Source organism: Cervus elaphus, chromosome 11, assembly GCF_910594005.1.
Source record: "Cervus elaphus chromosome 11, mCerEla1.1, whole genome shotgun sequence".
Classification (NCBI taxonomy): domain Eukaryota; kingdom Metazoa; phylum Chordata; class Mammalia; order Artiodactyla; family Cervidae; genus Cervus; species Cervus elaphus.
This window is the reverse complement of record NC_057825.1, coordinates 54,423,145-54,442,554: the sequence shown is the minus strand read 5'-3', so window position 1 is coordinate 54,442,554 and position 19,410 is coordinate 54,423,145. Positions and strand designations below refer to the sequence as shown.

The 19,410-nt window shown below is 37.0% G+C and overlaps 1 protein-coding gene across 1 annotated transcript in view; it reads right to left on the bottom strand.

The window, feature by feature from the left end:
* DNAH6 (dynein axonemal heavy chain 6) overlaps positions 1–19,410 on the bottom strand; it is a 275,358-nt gene that overhangs the window by 177,751 nt on the left and 78,197 nt on the right. The window contains exons 19-25 of the mRNA XM_043917761.1: positions 17,658–17,801; positions 14,386–14,598; positions 13,636–13,728; positions 11,111–11,230; positions 8,597–8,777; positions 4,918–5,014; positions 2,303–2,522 (exon numbers count right to left, since the gene is read on the bottom strand). Coding sequence (XP_043773696.1) covers positions 2,303–2,522; positions 4,918–5,014; positions 8,597–8,777; positions 11,111–11,230; positions 13,636–13,728; positions 14,386–14,598; positions 17,658–17,801 — 1,068 coding nt within the window. The remainder of the gene's footprint in view (positions 1–2,302; positions 2,523–4,917; positions 5,015–8,596; positions 8,778–11,110; positions 11,231–13,635; positions 13,729–14,385; positions 14,599–17,657; positions 17,802–19,410) is intronic.

The window sequence follows — 19,410 nt, the reverse complement described above, 5'->3', positions numbered from 1 at the left end:
CTTTGCCTACTTGCTGCCATATGATTTTTGGCTCCAACCATTCCTCTAAACCTGCTCAGGTTATTAAGGTGATCAGGGGGGTGCATGCTCAGCAGCATCTGACTCTTTGGACACAAGCAGACTTCAGCCTGCCAGACTTCTCTGTCCATGGAATTTTTCAGGCAAGAATACTGGAGTGGGTTGCTATTTCCTACTCCAGGGTATCTTCCCAATCCAGGGATCAAACCTGTGTCTCTTGCATTGGCAGGTGGATTCTTTACCACTGAGCCACCTGGGAAGCCCCTAAGGTGACCAGTTTCTCCCAATTGTTCACTCCAATTGACAGTTTTGGGTCCTTTTCACATTTATTTCTTGGACTTTTAGTGACTTGCTGCTGCTGCTAAGTCGCTTCAGTCATGTCTGATTCTGTGCGACCCCATAGACGGCAGCCCACCAGGCTCCTCTGTCCCTGGGATTCTCCAGGCAAGAATACTGGAGTGGGTTGCCATTTCCTTCTCCAATGCATGAAAGTGAAAAGTGAAGGTGAAGTTGCTCAGTCGTGTCTGACTCTTCGTGATCCCACGGACTGCAGCCTACCAGGCTCCTCCGTCCATGGGATTTTCCAGGCAAGAGTACTGGAGTGGGTTGACTGCCTTGCTTATCTGGGTTCCAGAATCTGCTCACTTCTTCCACCCTCGCTTTACATGTCCTGTCTTCCCTGAATCCTAGCCTAGGTCTTTCCTCTCTCTTGTGCACTAGTGATAAGCAAAGTCTTTTGCTGGAGAATCCAATTTAGGTCAAGTAAAAAATATTATTGAGGTATACTTGGTTTACAATATTCTGTAAGTTTCAGGAATACAACATAATGATTCAATATTTTTATAGATTCTACTTCATTTAAAGTTATTACTTTAATGGTTAAACTGCCCTGTGCTGTACAATATTTCCTTGTTTATTTATTTTATATATTGTATTAGTAGTGTGTACCTCTTAATCCCCTACCCCTATAATACCCTACCCTCCTTGAGTCTTCTCACTGGTAACTAATTTGTTTTCTGTATCTGTGAATCTGTTTCTGTTTTGTTATATTTACTAGTTTGTATTATTTTTTAGATCCCCTGTTAAGGGAAAATATACAATATTTGTCTTTGTTTATTTCCCTTGGCATAAAATCCTCCAGGTCCATGTATATTGTTGCAATTGGTAAAGTTTTATACTTTTTATGGATGAGTAATGTTCCATTATTCTGAATGGCATTACTGATGCAATGGACATGAACTTGGGCAAACTCTAGGAGATGGTGAGGGACCGGGAGGCCTGATGTGCTGCAGTCCATGGGGTCACAAAGAGTTGGACTGGACTTGGCAACTGAACAACAGCAATGATATATATATATATATTCACACACACACACACATATATTCACATCTTCTTTATCTATCCATCTGTTGGTGGACACTTAGTTTGCATCCATGTCTTGGCTATCATAAACAGTGCTGTTATGAACACTGGGGTGCTTGTATAGTACAAGTAAAATGCCTATGGGGTCTTACTGATCCCATAGATATACTACTGTGTTCTAACTGGACTAAAATCCTTGGCATTTCCCTGAATGATGTGTCTGTGTGGAATGCTCTCCCTTCCATGTCTCCTCTCCATCCTCCTTGGCTGCCTCTGTGTGTGTGTGTGTGTGTGTGTGTGTGTCTGTGTGTGATTCTCCTCTGTGATGTCACTTGGTTCCCCATAGTCTGATAGTTCATTCAGTTGATGCCTACTGTATTCCAGGTACTGTGCAGAGCCTAGGAGACACTGCAGTCAAACAGTGACAACTAATACTTCATAGCACCCGCTTGGTACTATTCTGAAGTAATGTACATACAGGAACACCTGAAAAATCCCTAGCAACTCATTAATTGGGCACTATTACTAACTCATTTTATAGCTGAGATTAAAGATTGGGAGTGGAATCCAGGTGACCATGCAGTAGAACCAGCTCTTATCTAGGCTACTTCTTTGCTCCTTGTGGAGAGTTAAGACTTGGCTCCAGTTCTTTCCACCCTGTTTCCAAGAACAGAGCACACATCTCTGTTATTACATTTAGTATGGGACTTTTCAGTTGTTTGACTATGTCTCTGCTGGACTTTGAATTCTTTGAGGACAAGAATTTAATCATGGTTATTTTTGAAATTGTTGAGCCAGCCCAAGACCAGGGCATGTAGCACTTGATGAATGCTTAGCATGCTGATGAATAAAATCTCCATTCTCCAACCCTGGAAGAGTAACAAAGTTTACCCATAAAGAATTATTAACAAGAATACCTTACCCTTTCTCCCTCTGGTGATAGCATCGCTAAAATATCATTAGTGTAAACCTTTTCTGGCTCTCCATCCATTCCAGGAATTTTTCCCTCAGTAGGAGGCAGGAGAGCAAATTCAAGCTTTGAAATGGAGTCGAAGCATTTCCTTAAGTGCGGCTGCACAGCTTGGGGATTTCGTGTCTGGGCCAAAATCTCCAAGAGCTCATCATTTGACAAGAAGTAAAATCTAGATTAAAGAATATACTTAAAATGTAACTTGAAATTGAAGCAAAACTTTATATAGGCATGAAAGGTGAATCCCTTGCCCACATCTCTTCCCCATCCACTGATTTCCTGGACCTATTGGTTTGAGGTTTCTGGAGAAGCCACACATCTCTAAATATGATTATTATAAAGATTAGTGTGGCTGCATCTCAAGCTTCTGGAGTTAGTGCCTGGTACATAAAAGGTAGAAATTTTTCATAAAATTTGTAAAAATGCTAGCACTTGCTATGATACTGATTTGGTCACATGTCTGTTACTTGGCTTTGAGCTCCTAAAGTGAAGGTATATTATTTGTTTTCCCTAGAACCCAGCCTTGTACCTCATATATACCTGGTACTCAATACATAATTTGTTGAATAAATGAATGCGTGGTTGCTGGAACCTTATTTGATTCTGTGACTACACATATGTGGGCTGTGCTGATGTGAGCTGGCAGAGAATTTTCTTAGATCTTGCCCAACAGGGCCATTTGAAGGCATGAAGATACTCTATGAAAAATAAAAAAAAAACTGGAGAAGGGGCATACCTGGATGCTGAGGGGTGAGAGAGAGGGATGAGGGTCTGGCTGGAGAAGACACCTTACTCCTATGGAGGAAACTGCCTATGAGAGATCCCTCAGGACTGGAGGAATCTCATGAGCTCATGCAAGGCCCCATGTGAGAGAGGGGGCCAGGGGGGTACCAGCCAACTCAGATTTCTCCTGCTGTACTGCCTCTGTTCCCTCCCCTGCCCCAAACCTGGAGATCCCAGAAACCTAATAGGAAGTAGGGAGGGTTGACCATTATACATCCTTATCACCACTAAAGGCTTCAGCCTTGCAACAGGCCTGGGCCAGAGAAGGGAGATGTTTTCACTTTAAAAGAATTTCAGAGTTTCGATGATTACAGATTGTTTAGTGGGTTAAGGCAACAAGAGAATTTTTGGCATTATTATCTGAGAATGCCTAGAAAATTCATGAGGTCTGCTTAAGATTCTGAGCAGGAAGAGACTAGCCCCTTGAAGGTAATGCAGAGGTAGTCTTTAGAAATAAAGATGTTTTGGGGTTGCACTCTATCAGTCCTACCAGATACAGAATAATTCATCTCCCTTTTCAACTAATGAACAGACAACTGTCAAGATTGAACCCTGACAGAGCAGGAACCATGCTGCATTCCTCTTGTGTCCCCAGGACCTAACTTGTGGCCCCAGGAACTAACTCATATGGTTCGTAACATGTCTTCATTAGGCTTGGAAAGTGAAATCAATGGTGCACAGAGCCTCTTGACCTAATAAACACTGCAGACCTAATTGACATAGTTCTAAACAAAAGGAAAAAATAAAAGCTGATGCTTTTGGTGTTCAGCATTATCACAGGTAAATCTGTGTCCGGGTTTCTTTAAATATCAGAAGTAGTGTACAGATTTTCTCTGTATACTCGGGAGACCCAAGCTGGGAGCCACTGATTTAAGAATGAAATAAAAGGTACTTCTCAAACATATTCCTCTATCTTTTCCTGTGTTGCCTGAATCTGTTGAACTCAATCAAATCTTCCAGATCTTGGATATCTCGTGCATACACATACCCTGGCATGGTACCCAGAAACAACCCCTCTTAACCAAATAACCCACATAAGCGTGTAACACTGGTTGACTTGGACAGAACTTATCAACCATTTCTTTTACAGCTAACTGGAAAAATCCACAGAAGATGAACATTTTGTGATATTGTCCATGTTACAGTACAGTGTACCCCAATGAATGAACTCTGGAGCTCTTGTGATCATCAGGTAGTCATAGTCTGCTTGTATATAATTGCACCAGAACAGTGTATTTACATGACTGCCCACGTGCTAACCACGAACTCCATCAGAGCAGGTATCTGGTCTTTTCTTCTTATATCTTTAACACTGAGCAAAACATTTGGTATGTTCCTAGAATGAATGGATGAGTAAAAAATTTCATTTGAAATTTGTTTCAATTGAAATTTGTGAAATGACCTTTTAGATGACTTCTACAGTGACCCTCTTAGGCTATCAATTAGCCTAAAGAAATCAGCTCAGGCAACAAAGGTCTCTAACTTTTTACATCTGTGGACACATGCACACATGCAGGTGCACACATATACACCCAGCAGTGAAACAATGCTGTGATCAAGAGTTCTTCCAGCACCTATCCACTTAAACCAAACACTGTATCTTTATCCTTGACACTTACACTCCCCAATCAAGATATGAGCTGCACTGCTATTATGAAATATATTTCCTGCTTCCCTTTTTGGTCCCCTAATATTCTGAGGTTATAGTTTGTTTTAAAGTATATCTTCACAAAATCATGGAAACTCAACTACTAAAAATGTTGTTGGTAGCTTTATAAACTTACCTTGGAAAGATAACTCTTTTTGATTCTAAATATGCTTCTAGACACTTCTGAATTTGGTCAAGTAATGCATTATTATTTTGAAAAGTCTCCAGAAGTCCTGCTCATTGAAAGAAAGATATTGGTAAAGTCGTGTTGAAATAAATAGAGAATATAATTTTAAATATGATATCAACTTTTTAAAAAGCTTTGGTTTTATTTGGTAAAAGAATGGTCTAATAAATTAAATTTGGGAAGGTTGTTTAAGAATGTTAAGTATTCTTTAGCATCTTATCTACTTTTTAATTGAAGTATAGTTGACTTACAATGTTGTGATAATCTCTGATGTATAGCAAAATCACTCAGTTATACACGCATATACATTCCTTTCTTTATCTTCTTTTCCATTATGGCTTACCCCAGGATACTGAGTATAGTTTCCTATGCTATACATTAGGAGCTTGTTGTTTATCCATTCTAAGTGTAATACTTTGTGTCTACCAGCTCCAAACTCCCAGTCTATCCCTTAATAATGACATTAATTTTAACATTTGCCACAGAAGAACAAGCATTTAATTTGAAACCTTTTTATCTGGCATCACCCACTTTTGGGGATTAGGGGTGCACAAACTAAAGCCAAACAACTGCCTCCTCTTGACCCTCCAAACAAAGCCATTCTCTAAACGATACATATTCTTGGTCACTTCCTTATTCATGTCTTCTATTTCTTCTGCCATCTTTAGATGCTGAAATTGTGGCAATCGCATCCTATTTCTTCATCACTAAACAGTAGCACCTTAAGAAGCAAGATTCATGTCTCACTTGACATTGATGTTTTGGTGCCTATCATATTACCTGACTTCCATACCTGTTCAAGAATCAAATCCAGGCTTTTCCATGGTCTCCAAGGCTCTATGTGATCAGTGACCCAATCCAATCCCAAACGCACCACCCAAGCACACTTACCTCTCTGTTCTCACTCCTCAGCCCTCTCCTGTGTGCCGCTCTCCACCCTGCTCTGGCTTCCTTGCTGACAGGAGCACATGCTAACCGATGTTAGCAATACTCCCTTATATCCACAAATATATTTCATTCCTTCATTCTTGCAGATTTCTACTCAAAAGTAGTCACTTTATCAAAATATCCTTTCAACACACACACATACACAGCAAGTCCCAGCTATTCTTTTGCCATATTACCTTGCTTAATTTTTCTTCACAGCTTTATCATCATCTGAAATTATATATATATATATATGTATACATGACAATGTAAGTTGCTTAGTTGTGTTTGACTCGTTGTGACTTGATGGACTGTAGCCCACCAGGCTTCTCTGTCTGTGGGATTCTCCAGACAAGAATACTGGAGTGGATTGCCATTCTCTTCTCCAGGGGATCTCCCTGACCCAGGGATCGAACCCAGGTCTCCTGCATTGCAGGTGGATTCTTTCTTTACCATCTGACCCACCAGGGAAGTCATGTATGTGTGTGTGTATATATATATATGTATGTGTATATATATATATATATATATATATATATATATATGTATATATCTCCACACTTCTGTATCTTATGGCAGAAAGTGAAGAAGTACTAAAGAGCCTCTTGATGAAAGTGAAAGAGGAGAGTGAAAAAGTTGGCTTAAAACTCAACATTCAGAAAACTAAGATCATGGCATTTGGTTCCATCCCTTCATGGCAAATAGATGGGGAAACAGTGGAAACAGTGGCTGACTTTATTTTTCTGGGCTCCCAAATCACTGCAGATGGTGATTGCAGCAATGAAATTAAAAGACGCTTACTCCTTGGAAGGAAAGTTATGACCAACCTAGACAGCATATTAAAAAGCAGAGACATTGCTTTGTCAACAAAGGTCTGTCTAGTCAAAGCTACAGTTTTTCCAGTAGTCATGTATGAATGTGAGAGTTGGACTATAAAGAAAGTTGAGCACTGAAGAATTGATGCTTTTGAACTGTGGTGTTGGAGAATGCTCTTGAGAGTCCCTTGGATTGCAAGGACATCCAACCAGTCCGTCCTAAAGGAGATAAGTCCTGGGTGTTCATTGGAAGGACTGATGTTGAAGCTGAAACTCCAATACTTTGGCCACCTGATGTGAAGAGCTGACTCATTTGAAAAGACCCTGGTGCTGGGAAAGATTGAGGGCAGGAGGAAAAGGGGCAAAGGAGGATGAGACGGTTGGATGGCATCACCGACTCAATGGACATGAGTTTGTGTAAACTCCAGGAGTTGGTGATGGACAGGGAGGCCTGGCGTGCTGTGGTTCATGGGGTCGCAAAGAGTCGGACACAACTGAACGACTGAACTGAACTGAACTTCTGTATCTGAAATCCCTGGGACTAAATGTATTTTTGAAATCTTTTTTTTTAAATTCCAAAAGTTATACAACAAAAGTCCAGTAGGGACTGGGGCAGCACTCTGCAATAAGACACATTAATATTATTGCAGCAAAAGGTTTGAATATGCACATTGAGTGGGGGGGGGGTGCTAGACAAGATAAAAGGTCTTTCAGAGATATCCATGTTTTAATCCCCAGAACTTGAGAATTCATTAGTTTTTATGGGAAAAGGCACCTGGCAGATGTGATTACATTATGGATCACAGGATGGGGAGATTATCATGGATCATGCAATGGGCCCAGTATAATCATGGGGTCTTTATAAGAGGTAGAGAGGGAGATGTGATGGCAGAAACAGACTGGAGTGATAATAGCTGTGGCTGAAAGGGGACTGGGAACCAAGGAATATGGACAGCCGCTTGAAGCCCCCAAATTTTAAGGTTTTCAATTCTATCATCCCATAGAGTTTTTCCTGTCTGTTTCTGTAAGAGTCTTTGGGCAGAGAGCACAGGCCAGCAGCTGCTTCTGCCTGAAGGAAGCTCTCTGGGTTATCACCAGGACAGACCACGTGCTGCCATTTACAGAACAAGCCGTTGAGCTGAGGCTTTGATAGAAAACATGAAGTTCAATCACTGAGTATGTGCACTCTGAAAGATTTTGATTCTACATCCCTAGAAACAGAACTTATTAAAACACATTTCAACTGTAAAACACTGAGGACTCTACTCAATACTCTATAGTGACCTATATGGGAAAAGAATCTAAAAAAGAGTGAATATATGTTTATGTATAACTGATTCACTTTGCTGTATATCTGAAACTAACACAACACTAAAAATCAACTATACTCCAATAAAAATCAACTAAAAAATAAATAAAACACATTTCAACCCTGAGATTAGAATTATCATTAGTGGCATTATTCGTAAGTGGTTGTAATGAATTACTTAAAGTGTGGAAATTTTTATGGTTAGAAGTCTGTAAGAACTTTCACAGAATGGGTCAACTGAATGTAAATGTATGTTTTGTAATCTAAATTGTGAGACGGAAGCATCAGTGATGCTGTGTGAGGCAACATTCCCCAAAGCTACACACAGCAAAATAAGGAGATGCTTGTGTGCCAAAATTATGAACTGAGCTGAAAGATAATGATGGATAATACATTAATAGTAATAAAATAAGTGTTCAATTCACATTGCTTAGTAAGAGTGTCAAAGGTACTACAAATGTTCCTGGTCATCAGTGCTGACTAGATCAAGGGTTGAATGTACCACATATTATTAGAATCTTACAGGTGATAAATGCTTTGGATGATTGTAAAGTCTTTTTGTGTGTTTCTTTTCTACCTGGTTGAGTAGCTGCTCGGAGAGCGTTGGGCAGCCGGTTAACCTTCCTCATGATTTCCTTCCATGACTTGTCCACTTGAAGGAACATCTTGGCCTCTGCAGGCAACTGCCTTTGAATATCTGGAGCATTAAAAATACTCTCTAGGTAGAGCCAGTTTCTCTGGCAGTTCAACCATTCTTCCTAGGAGAAAAATAAGGACATTATCAAATTTTTTCACCCAAAGTTGAAAATACACAGCTATGTTAAAAATAACTACACGAGGATTCACTGTATTTTCTACATTTTGGCAGTGTCTCATAGGCCTTAATTTTTCATTAAAATTTTTTTATTTTATTTTATATTGGAGCATAGTTGATTAGCAATGATATGTTACAGGTATATGGCAAAGTGATTCAGTTAAATCCACAGAAGCATCAATTCTTTTTCAAATTATTTTCAAATTATTATTACAGAATATTGAAATGAGTTTCCTGTGCTGTGTAGTAACTCTTTGTTGGTTATTTATTTTAAATTCAGTACTGTATACATGTCAATCCCAAACTCCCAATCTATCCCTCCCCTGGCCCCCACACTTTCCCCCCATATTGATAAGTTCATTCTCTATGTCCTCACAGCTCCTTTGAAATAAAACTTCTTTAAATATCCAAGACTCATCTTAGCCTAATTCCAACTCAGTTTTTTGGTATGAGTAGAGTTATAATGGACCCAAAGAAAGAGGATTAAAATGCCCAGAGGAGACATTCTAGGGGGAAGCAAGATGCTTCAAGGAATCTGAAGGGTTGGGAAGCTGTTAAGTTTAGTGACTGTTTCCAAATATATAAAAAAGGTTCTTTGCCCCAATGATGTCTATATTCTTCCCTCTCCCTCCTTTTAAAGAAGAAATATAATTCATTTTATTCAATTAAAAGAGTAAAACTTGCTTATAACAGAACATGTGGCAAAGACATAAGACTTGGAAGAAGAAGAAAACCATATACTACCTCTCCTCTTAGAGATGATCACTGTTAATCAAAGAAAGCACAAGTGCAGGGTCAGATCTAAAGTCTGTAGACCTCACCTTTCCACTGTGCCTCTTATCATCACATGTGCAGGCCTGGGATTTGTAAAAGAGCATCTCCTACCTCACTCTAGATTTGGGGGCTATGCCTAAACCCTAATATCCCAACCACTCCCTGGTTTATTTCAGGTTCATACTTTCTATGCAGTTAATTCTCTGGAGGGTCCCTGTTATTCAGGGGTCAGATTATAAGGTGTAAATTGAAGAGAATGGATTCCTGAAAAAGGTTTCTATGAAATAAAGATGAGACAAATTGTCTTTTCCTACTTAGTGCCTGTATTAAGTCACAGATAACTTTTCATATTAGAACATATAGGGAATTGTCACCTAGGCATGTCCAGCTCTTTGTGACCCCCTAGGCTATAGCCCACCAGGCTCCTCTGTCCATGGAATTCTCCAGGAAAGAATACTGGAATGAGTTGGCATTTCCTTCTCCAGGGATCAAAGGATCTGCCTCCTGCATTGCAGGCAGATTCTTTACTGTCTGAGACTCTAGGGAAGCCCCAGAACATAGAGGAACCCCAACGTAATTAATTCAAGATAAAAAACCGAAGTCAAAGAAAGACATTGGGTGGGAAAAAAAATTAGAGCAGAGTAAGTGGGCTCTTTGTTTTATTATGGGATAATCTGAGGTAGAATAAAATGAAAAGGAAGTGTATATGAAAGGAAGGCCACCATGGAGACTTGGAGGAACAGTAATAGTCCAGTAAATATGAGCTTGCTGTGATAAGACTCTTAAGGAGGCCCCAGGACCTGGGTTTCATGTCCTTGTGTGATCCCCTCCCTCTGAGTGTGGGTGCCACCTGTGACTTGCTTCTAGTTGTGGAGAATGTGGTAAAGGTAACAGGATGTACACAATCAGGTGTACAGTACACAAGGCTGTAGCCTCCATCTTGCCTCGAGACTTTCCCTTCCCTGCTATACTGATGAAACAAGCCATCTTGTTGAGGAAGTCCATGGAAGAAAACTGAGCAACATGGAGGAGCTGAGGATGGCCTCTGACTGACAGCCAGTGAGAAACTGAAGCCCCTGGTCCTGGAATTGCAAGGAAATCATATCTGTCAGCATCTTCCCTTAATTGAACCTCTGATGGGAACTCAGTCCTGGCTCACATCTTGATTGAACCCTTGTGAGACCCTTAAGCATAAGACCCAGTTAAGCCATGAACGCCTGACCCACAGAAAACTGTGGGATAATAAATGTATCTTGTTTTATACCACTAAAGTTTGTGGTATTTTGTTTCACAGCAATAATAACTGATTATTGATGGTATAATCTTATTAAAGAAGAGCTCAAGGTATTTGCATTCTCCTTATATTCTGAGAATAATAAAATGTCAGTAATTGAATCTTATATCTAAGCTCTATACTATCTAACCCTAAGTGAACAAATGACTTCTAAGGTCCTGTGACTTTCCAATTCTCTGAGTCCATGAATTGAAATTATCCTTACTCACCAGTGTTTGATTAAATAAAGCAAGCTGTTTCTGCCATTCATCTACTCGAGATTTCAGTGGGCCAACATAACGTGACGAGGCAATGGTTGCAATGTTGATAGTGCTGTCATCAAGAAGGACCTTTCAGGAAAGGTGAAGAAAACATGTGCAACATCGTATGTTAGTGCTCTCAAAGATAATTATAGATATTTAACTCCAAGAGTCTATTTATTTATTTTTATTTTTACTTAAAAATTTTAATTTTATATTGGAATAGAAATTTCTATTGGATTTACAACGTTGTATTATTTTTCAGGTGTATAGCAAAATGATTCAATTACACACATACATATATCCATTCCTTTTCAGATTCTTTTCCCATCTAGGTTATACAGAATATTAAGTAGAGTTCCCTGTGCTATACAGTAGGTCCTTGTTGATTATCTATTTTATATATAGTAGTGTGTATATGCTGGGACTTTCCAGGTGGTGCTAGTGATAAAGAACTTGCCTGCCATTGCAAGTTAGACACAGAGATGTGGCTTCGATCCCTGGGTCCATAGTGTCGCACAGAGTCAGACATGACTGAAGTGACTTAGCACACATGCACCCAGTGTGTATATGTTAATCCCAAACCACTTAAAAGCCAACTTTCTGAATTAACAGCTTAGTCCCACCCATTATTTCCCATCCACCCACTTCCTCTCCTTCTCCCCTTCATCAGGATTTACAATCCGCTATGATGTTTTCTTCAGTGTCACCATGGAACTTCTGATTGTCAAATCCTGGCTATTTCTGTCATTATTAATGGCACACATTTCTGTTTAGCTCAGCCCTTTTCTTCAGTCTTCCCCTACAAGTTATCTGGTACTTTACAACACTTTGTCATCCAGGTCTTTAGTTCTCAAAGTGCTTAAAACTTGAAAAAGTAGCAGCCTTCTTTATCCAACCAAACATCATTCTCCCTCTATTATCTTGAGGAAGAGGAAAAGTGAACTCATTCATGTCAAGCTCTGTACGATTATAGACAAATTTTCATCTACCTCCTTTCCCTACTCCTTCTCCATATGCCACAGCAACCCTTGAAGAACATGTACATTTTAAAAAACATGTCTGCTAATCTAAAGAATTTTCATTGCTCTATTTAAATTATAAACTTCTTTAGAGCAGAAGCCCCATCACCTGTAATTACCTGGTCTCATACTGACTGATTTCCATCTTGGGTCTGCTCTCCTCTACACCACCCAGAATGCTGTCTGATCTTGCTCTTCCAAACTATACCTGGCAAAGACATTTCATCTCCAATTCTAGTTTGGGGACACACTAAGAGAATGGGGCTTTGCTTTAAAAAAATATTTTCTTGAAGTATGACTGATTTACAGTGTTGTGTTAATGTTAGCTATACAGCAAAGTGATTCAGTTATACATATCTATAATTTTTCACAATTCTTTTCTATTATGACTTATCACAGGATATTGAATATAGTTCCCAGTGTGGGATTTGCTTTTTAAATTGAGTCATAATCCCCAGATTCTTTTGCTAAACAAATATGCCTTCAGATACTAAGTCACTAAGAATATTCCAAACATATAGGTTAGATTTATCTTCTTTTGCTGTTAATAGAGCATGACCATCTACTCCTAATCTCAAAAATTTCAAGTGAATTTAGCTTCATAGTGTGCTATAAACCTGAAATGCTTATTCATGCTTCTTTGCCTTATTTAAATGGTTTGAAGTGCCTTCTATTCTCATCTATAACTATTAATATCAAACTCCCATATTTTTAAGGTCTAGAATGTCTTAGCTGGTCTAGCAAGGATTCTCTGATCACTTCAGCTACAACTGATTTCTTTGCTATTCCAAATTTTCCAGCAGTTACTGACTACAAGATTTTAAACTCATATGTATATATACAGTTGATAAGTGAATATGGAATGAAATAATGGAAATAATGGAAAACACCATAATTACCCTAATCTCCTAATTGCCTTTAAAATTCTTAAAATCCTCTTCTCCATTAGATGACACTAATTTGCTTAATTTTATTAAAGAGCATTAATGCATATGAAAACTTGTGATACTTTAATGTGTATTCCTTTCCATCTTATGCTTTGATTAAAAGGAAAAAATTCTTTATATATATATATATATGTCATATCTATTGCTTTATCAAGTATTTCATGTACAAGCATTCATGTCCTGGTGGCTTGGTGGTAGAGAGCCTGCCTGCCAACACAAGAGATGTGGGTTTGATCCCTAGGCTGGTAAGATTCCCTGGAGAAGGAAATGACAACCCACTCCAGTATTCTTGCTGGGGAATCCCATGGGCAGAGGCGCCTGGCAGACTACAGTCCAGGGGGTCTCAAAAGAGTGGGACATGACTTGATGACTAAACAATTATTCATATTCATATTTTGCCTTCTCAATTAGATTTCTCCCTGACAACTCTCATATTTCAGTCCTTCATTATAATCTTCCATAGGATATTTAGGACTAGGTCTGGCAAGAACCTTCACCATAAATTTCAATAATCCAGTTTACCCACCTGTATATCATCTGTGCCACCCAGGATAAACACATCTTTGGAGTCACGGTGAGGAAGGATGACAAATTCAGTTGTTTTCCAAGAATCCTCCACCTAGGAAATTGTTCAAGTCTTAGTATATCTCAGTTCATTTATGTTTAGGTTGATAAATGAATATGGAATGAAATAATGGAAAACTCCATAATTATCCTAATCTCCTAATTGCCTTAAAATTCTTAAAATCCTCTTCTCCATTAGATGACACTAATTTGCTTAATTTTATTGAAGAGCATTAATACATATGAAAACTTGTGATACTTTAATGTGTATTCCTTCCCATCTTATGCCTAAAAAGTTCTTTTTACATAGATCCTTGGTAGATGTGTATTTTTAGAGTAAAGAGGTTAAACATCCTAAGTAGAGAAATCTCAATGTGTTTTTGAAGCATTTCATAGTTAGTCTTCTGTAATATGTACTTTGAAAGATAATATATTTTGGCATAAGAGATCTTTCTTGGTGCATGGTTCTTTATACAAAGCATGCAAATGTGTTGCCCTCAAGTTCCTATTGGAGTATAAGCTAAGCAGAAAGAAGATATGTATAGAGGTAATAACAATAATAATGATAGTAAATGCAAAGAAACAGCAGAAAGATAACTGATAATGAGACGGTGGAACTTGCAATGTTGAAAAACAGAGTTGATGATCTTCCCACTGAATATGAAAACCGTTATATCTCAGGACCTTCAGAATACACATTTTTCAGGTTTACCTTTTTAAGGATTGTTTCTAAGGCAGCTTCTCCAGAAGCCTGTCCAGAAATGTCCTGAATTTCTTGGCCAAAGTCAAAAACATGCAACTCGGCGAGCTTCTCCAAGGTTAACGGAACTTCAAGGTCCACTAGGGTGGCATCAACTGTTTGTTCAATAGCCGCCCAATGTCTAGGCTTCAGAGTTGGGTTCCTCAGGTCAATGATAACTGGAAGCTGGAAAACACACACCTTCTGAGGCACCATTCTTTTTATCTTAAAAAATACAGTCCAATTTTGGCATGTAAAAAGCTGGAAAGAATATCACTGATGTATGTAAACAATGAAAAATCTGGACAAACTGCAAATTAATGACTTGTATTGAATTCATCAGAAAAGTGAGGTTGCAGCAAAACCTGCTAACTCAATATTTAGAGACACACTGGTACCCATAGTTTTCTCCACAGGAAGAAGTTTCTGAGAATTTGTTTACCTAGGAGAGATACCGTGGGTTGCCGTTTAAGCTAGTTAGAAGATGTAGCTGAATTTTAAAAATAAATTGCTAAGACTGAGTGTAGGGTAGCATGAGTGTGAAGTCTCGGGGGCAACAAATACATAGAGGGGTACACAGAGAAGATTGGAAGAATCCTAAGAAAGCCTATCTTATGGTGTGGTCAGAAACATGCAAGTAAAAAGGTAATAAGAAAATACTTTTACATTGTTGGAAGAAAACACAAATTCTGCCCACTCAGAATTATATGCCAGTGAAAATATCATTTAAAATAAAGGATAAAGACAAAAATTTGGGGAGCTCATTGCTAGCGTACCTACTCAGTAAGAAATATTAAAGGAAGTTCTTCAGGCAGCATGAATGCTATGAGTCAGAAATTTAGATCTCTACAAAGAAATGAAGAATATTGAAAATGGAATATATGTAAAATAAATTTCATTTTATTTACCATTTTTATTCCTTAAAATGTAACTATATAAAAGAAAAATAGCAGCAACATGTTGTGTTTATACTACATATAAAAGTAAAATACATGACAACATTAATACAAAAGATGAGAGGGAGGAATGGGGAATATGGTATTATAAAATCTTTATACTCTACATTAAGCAGTATAATACTGAAGGTTGATTTGGATTAATTGAAAACCTAAAAATTGCTTAAAACAGGTATGAACAATAACTCCATGAAGAAGATAAAATGGAATAAAAACACATACAATTAAATCAAGAGAGGGAAGAAAAAGAGGAAAAAAGAAACCACAAACAAATTAAAAAACCAGCATGACAGCAGTTTTAATCCAATCAGATTAATAATGCTTTAAATATGAATGGTCTAAACTTGTTAGTTAAAAGACTTAAAAAATCAGATTGTATAAAAAAGCAGGAACCAATTATGCACTGTTCAAGAAATCCTCTTTAAATATAAAGACAGAAAAATTAAAAATAAAAAGAGAAAGTCATATTGTGCAAATTCTAAAAGGAAGCTATACTATATATATATATATATATAAATTAATATATAACTATATTAATTTCAGACAATTCAGACTTTAGAACAAGAAATCTTATAAAAAAATAAATGAAGCCTCTCAGAAAACTAGGAAACTTTGTTATCTTAATATAGGGCATCTATAAAAATATTTGACTAACATCATACTCAAAAAGAGATTGAATGTTTCCCCTTTAAGATCAGGCACAGGACAAGTATGTTTTCTCTCATCACTCCTATTCAATATTGTATAGAAAATCCTGCCCAATGCAAGAAGGCAAGAAAAAGAAAGAAAAGACACACAGATTATAAATGAAAAAATAAAATTGTCTCTATTCACAGCTGAAGTAATTTTCTATGTTGATAATTCTGAATAATGTACAAAAGCTCCTAAAATTAAAAAGCGAATTTAGTGAGATTACAGGATATAAGATCAATATACAAAGGTCAACAGTATTCCTACCTACCAGAAATGAACAATTAGAATTTGAAATTAAAAGCAGTATCATTTAAGATAACATAAAAGAATAGTTTTAAATGTAACAAAGTATGTGCATAATCTGTGTGCTGAAAATTACAAAACATTAATGAAAAGAAATATAAGAAGACCTAACTAAATGAAGGGGTAGGCTGGTGGGAGATTAGAAAATTCTATCTTGTGAAGATGTCAGTTCTCCTCAAAATGATCTATTGCTTTAACACAGTCTCCCCCCAAATCCAAGCAATTTGTTGTACATATTGATAAGCTAATAGTAACATGTATATGGAAAGGTAAAGGAATTAGAATTGACAAAATTGTGAAAAGAAGAACAATGAAGAACTTACACTATCTGATTTCAAGATTTTCCAGCTATGGTTATCAACACAGTGTGGTACTGGTGAAAAAACAGACTTACAGAGCAACAAAATGGAATAAAGTATTCAGCAATAGACTGAAAAATATAGTTAGCTGATTTTTCACAAAGATGCAAAGACAATCGATGGAGAAAGAATACTCTTTTCAAATAATGGTGCTGGGTCAACTGAATATCTACATGCAAAATGTAAATAACTCAAAATAAATCATATACCTTAATTTTAAAAAAAGCAAAACTATAAAACTTCCAGAAGGAAATATAAGAGAAAATTTGCGTGATCTTTAGGTTGGGCAAAAAGTTGTCAGATACTAACTAAAAAAGTAATATGTAAAATAAAAAATATAATAGGACTTCATTCAAATTTAAGCCTGTTCTATGAAAGTCACTATTTAGGGACTAAAGACAAGTCACTGACTGGGAAAAATATTTTCAAGTTACATATTTGAAAAATGATTTATATCAGACTGTATAAAAAAGTCTTAAAATTCACTAATAACAAAACAAACAAGCCAATTAAAAATTGGGCTAATATCCAGACAGACATTTCAGCAAAGAAGGTGGATGAATGGCAAATAGACATGGGCAAAGATGCTCAACATCACTAATCATTAGAAAAGTGTAAATCACCATTATGAGATATTACTACACATTATTAGAATAGTTAAAACTAAAAACAAAGCAAACCAAATTTTAAAAGAACTCCTTATTGATAACAAGTGCTAGTGAGGATGAGAAACAACTAGAATTCTCATACTATTCAGTTGCATGATTTGCCCAGCTAAAGAGAAGGATGCAGTTTGTGCCTCTGCAGTAACTGAATTTGTCTGTTGCTTCTTCTCTCTGCAAAGGTAATTTAAACAGGGAAGAATTCCTGGCTTTGGTACTCAAGTAGTAACCGATTGACCTGGAGTTTCTGAAATAATTTCATCCAAGCTTACCTTTTCTTTCATTTTTTCCACCTTACTTTTTAGCTGGGGCACGACACTGTTGGGTGGCAAGCCTTTTTCCAGTTGAGTCACAAATTTGGCATATTTAGAAACTTGACCATTTAGAAATTCTGGGTCCAAGGAGTCAAATTTGGACTATGAAAATTAGGGGGAAAGGAGTTAAGACATATGATAAAAGGCAAACTTGAAATAGTAAAAATTTCTTTACTCAGATTTTCTGGTAGCTATGTTGTCAAATCAAATCAACTTTATGCTTTTTTAAATGGCTCTACTTATGAAGATTTCTAGTAGTAGGCCAGGCATTGTTTATTACTTTCATGTTGTTTTCTCACATGCCTTCAAATGCAGTATTGCAATCCCTGTAATTTATTACTGAGGGCCAATCATTGTAAAGTTACAAATAGCTAATTTTTATTCTTGTGATCTAGAAACTTCTTACCCAGTAGTCTCCTATTATATTTGATTATGTACGCCTTTAATGTAACTTATTTAAACATGCACTTCAATGTATGCATATATCTATATTTATCAGTTACATAAACATGTAAGTGTATATATATCATGTTGGACGGTCATATAGATTGAAGGCAATAGAAAATTTATAAAAATGGAAAGATATTTCATGCTCATGGATTGGAAGAATTAATATTGTTAAGATGTTTATACCACCTAAAACAATCTACAGATTCAATATGATCCTTATCAAAATTCCAGTGGCATTTTTTTCCCACAAAAATACAACAAACAATCCTAAAATTTGTGTGGAATCACAAAAGACCCTGAATAGCCAAAATAATTTTGAGAAAGAATAACAAAGATAGAGGTATCAACCCCTTTATTTCAGACTATGCTCCAAAGTTACAGTCATCAAAACAGTATGGTACTGGCACAAAAACAGACACATAGATTAATGGAACAAAAATAAACCCACACATATATGGTCAATTAATTTACAACAAAAGAGTAAAGAATATATAATGCAGAAAGGACAGTCTCCTCAATAAATGGTGTTGGGAAAATTGGACAGCCACAGACAAAAAGAAAGTAATGAAATTGAATCATGCAAAAAAATAACTCAAAATGGACTAAAGATCTGAATATAAGACCTGAAACTTTAAAACTCCTAAAAGAAAACATAGATATTAAGCTCTTTGAGAAGGGTCTTGGCAACGATATTTTGGATTTGACACGGAAAGCAAAGGCAAAAAAGTAAAATGACAAATGAGAATCTAACTAAAAAGCTTCTGCACAGCAAAGGAAACCATCAACAAAAGAAAAAGTCAGTCTATTTAGTGGGAGAAAATGTTTGCAAATTATAAATCTGATAAGGGGCTGATATCCAGAACTCATATAATTCAATAGCAGAAAAACAAATAACCTGATTAAAAGTGGGCAGAGGATCTGAATAAACATTTCTCCAAAAAAGATGTAACAGATATCCAACAGGTACATGAAAAGATACTCAACATCACTAACCATTGGGAAATTAAAATGAAAACCACAATGAAATATCACCTCATACCTGTTAGAATGGCTAGTAACAGAAAGACAAAAAATAAGCAGTGGAGAAAAGATATGGAGAAAAATGAATACTTGTGCACTGCTGGTAGAAATGTAAATTGGCACAACCACTATGAAAAACAGTATTAAGATTCCTCAAATAATTAAAAATAGAACTACCACATGACTCAGCAATTCCATTTCTGGACTTTTATCATAAGAAAGCAAAAACACTGATTTGAAA